At 33.7% G+C, this 3147-nt stretch overlaps 1 protein-coding gene across 2 annotated transcripts; it reads left to right on the forward strand.

Moving 5' to 3' along the window:
- The first annotated feature begins 386 nt into the window (after window positions 1-386).
- On the forward strand, window positions 387-2964 carry LOC107268196 (multiple coagulation factor deficiency protein 2 homolog). 2 transcript variants are annotated; one of them, XM_015740728.2, is made up of 6 exons: window positions 389-574; window positions 644-766; window positions 958-1118; window positions 1183-1331; window positions 1692-1880; window positions 2062-2263. In XM_015740728.2, the coding sequence occupies exons 2-5, from the start codon at window positions 659-661 to the stop codon at window positions 1868-1870; spliced, it is 597 nt and encodes a 198-aa protein (XP_015596214.1). In that variant the 5' UTR covers window positions 389-574; window positions 644-658; the 3' UTR covers window positions 1871-1880; window positions 2062-2263. The 2 variants fall into 2 exon arrangements, with proteins under 2 accessions (XP_015596222.1, XP_015596214.1); XM_015740736.2 differs by lacking the exon at window positions 1692-1880 and having other exon boundaries at window positions 387-766; window positions 2062-2964.
- The last annotated feature ends 183 nt before the right edge of the window (window positions 2965-3147 follow it).

Genomic DNA, 3147 nt, shown 5'->3' on the forward strand with positions numbered 1-3147 from the left:
GCTCCAGATTATCACGCGTAGTATTACTATATATACACGACCAATCAAAAACGTGGAACTGCTTCGTGGGCCCTCCGCTAAGGTGGCGCGCCGAAACAAAAGAAAAATTGCCTTCAACAAAAACAGGCTCATTGGCAATATCCCTACTCATCTCTGGTCGGGGAATGTACTTTGCGTTTAAACCACGATCAAATTTGATCGTCGGTCAGCTAAACTGTCACTTGAACCGTGTCGGTGGGAACGGGCGTTAGTTTCCACCGTGCAGAGTTTAAACAGAGGGAAGCAGCTTCATTGGTCAATTCCATTCAACCCCTACACGTGATTGGTTGACTCTGTTTAAACTTTGCACAGTGGAAACTAAGCCTATACCTATCTACACTTAACAGTTTTACGTCCACGTCAGTAGAATAGTGCTGTTTAAACATATAGGTTGCAGTTAGTTTCTCGACGTGTATTACGGTGGCTATAGTGTCTGTTGTGGATCAAATCAGAGGAACGTTATTCTGTGATTTGTAACATAAAGAAGATAATTGTGTAAAATACTTTGGCTGAAACGACCTTAGCTGCAAATATAGTGTGCACTTTATGAGGTTTTAATCATATTTATTACTATAAATATACTTTGTTATTGTGAACATTTCAGACTGGGCAAGGCAAAATGTATTGGATATTGTGGATTTTTATTATTGGTGCAAGTAGTTGTCAATTTGTTGATGCTCAAGGTCATAGAGTTGCTCCTGGTGTACATCCACAACATTACCAACAGGTTTGTTTTGTGGAAATTGTATGGTGATATGGTAACATATGGTCAATCAGCTAATATGTATGTTTAACATAGTATTCTACACAAGAGATATTTTGTTTTTGTTATTTTCAATTAAATACATAGGAAGATTATTAAGTGATGACATGAAGTATGTAAGATTCATAATTACAATTGTTTTTTCTATGCTGTAGCAATTCCCTTCTCAACAAATGCATCATGTTCCGCAACATCAAGTTCCCCAGCAGCAATATCAACAGGTGCAGCAACAGCAAGTTCCTGTACAACAACAAGGACATGACCATGTACATCCCCAACAGTTGCTAAGTGCTGCAAATATTGCTCAGGAGAAAGCGTGCGTTATGAAATTCAAATTACTCTTTTAGGATCAGTGCAGTTAATATTTTGTTAATTTATAGGCACATAGCTGAACACTTGGACGTGCCAATGGATACAAGTAAAATGTCAGAGCAGGAATTACAGTTCCATTACTTTAAGATGCATGATGCAGATAACAACAACAAATTAGATGGTTGTGAACTCATTAAATCCCTTATTCATTGGCATGGTTAGTAACTTATTGATTTTCTCATAATTTTTAAAGTATCTTACATAAGCATTACGTGCAGAATTTTGTATATGCCTATTGTTATATTAAGACAATTTCTTTTTTATTAATTCTGTCAAAATCGCTATCAATAGAAATCGCTATTATCTATTTATTATGTGAGGCTACAAGCGTAAGATTGGTTAGATTTTGTTCTTAGAGGGACTGGAAAATATTTTCCTTTCTGTGCATTTGAATTTAATGTAAGAAAACAACATGACTTTCCAGTCCACCTAATATTTTGTATGATAATCAATGGTGATGGGTGGTTTTCTTTTTTGTTACGTCTCGCTTTGCGTCATATGATTATGTGAAACGTAGAACAAGGAAACAGAGAGAATGGTGCACCAAATGCGGGCGATAAATTATTCAAGGATGATGAGCTTGTAGCTTTGATCGACCCAATTCTTGGAATGGACGATACAAATAAGGATGGATTTATCGACTATCCTGAATTCATTCGGGCCCAACAGAAGGCTGCAGCAACAGGACGCCAATGATTTATCACTGGTAACAAAAGGATATTATGACTTAATGATCTTCATTAATACTGGCATCTACTAACTATTATTGTGTCCCTGTAAAAGTATTCTTCTTATGCTATTGTAATATTAGCTTGCATTAAGCTTAGTCTTCTTAAATCCCTAAAAAGATGATTGAAATTACCATACATTATTTAATCTTTGTTTAGGAACTAGTGTTGTCGCTGGTGTGGACGGTTATGAAGATCACGAATTGGAATTCTTGGTGGATAAGATTTTGAAAGAAGTGGATACTGATTTTGATGGGCAGATCAACTGGACCGAATATTCCTTTAACCTATGCTAAGTTAAATGACCAAATTCTTCATCAGTTTGAGGGATGAATATTAGAATGAATGCAATACGAAGAGATTTTTATTATCGAATTTTATTATCGAATACTGTGTCGTGTTCGATATCCTCTATTTCTTTTGCTTTATTAAGCGGGAGATATGTCTTACAACCAATGGGGCAATGCTATATATTTTAAAAATACTACAATATATGCAACGTTCATTATTTTTAATCGATCAAGTACTTTTTTCTCTTTACATGACTACTACATATAGCTTCTCATTCTGTACATGAATTATTCTCTAACACTCTACTTTTTAAAAGTGTTGTCTTATTTAAGCTAGACATATTCATTTGTGACTAACCTCTATTGATTCACTTTTAAAAACTTTTTTAATACATATGTTAATCGAGATTTGTAATACCGTGCATATCACGCATTTTATATAAAACACACAAAACTAAGTCAGTGGGAATTAATATTTTTTAAAAGAGAAACAAATTCTTGTATCTTAATATCAATATCTAATTGAAGTGTTAAGATAATTACTGGGCTGCACACTAGTCAAATTAGGACTAAATTTATATAATGAATTTTACAAAGTTAAATGTATTAATTAACAGTAGGGAAAAGCGATTTGTATTACAGCACGTATGCTTCATCTAAAGAAATATTAATAGCAATGTATTTGCTAGAGCATTAAGTGATCAATGCTAGTTTCCATAAAGGTACATTTTTGTCAAGTTTTTTCAAAGAATAAATCATAATTTTTTACCGATTTTAATGCGCTTTAACTCATTCTGTTTCTCGAAATTTACTATACGAATTCACCGTCTTAAATGTTTGTAGTATTGACTGTTTGAAAATTATATCAGGTTATTTATAAACAATTTTATTCGACGGTTAAACAATAGGTTGAAAATTTTAAACGGTCAGCACTACAAAAAATGAATTTGGTGAA

Source organism: Cephus cinctus, unplaced genomic scaffold (assembly GCF_000341935.2).
Source record: "Cephus cinctus unplaced genomic scaffold, Ccin1 Ccin1_scaffold0042, whole genome shotgun sequence".
Taxonomy (NCBI): domain Eukaryota; kingdom Metazoa; phylum Arthropoda; class Insecta; order Hymenoptera; family Cephidae; genus Cephus; species Cephus cinctus.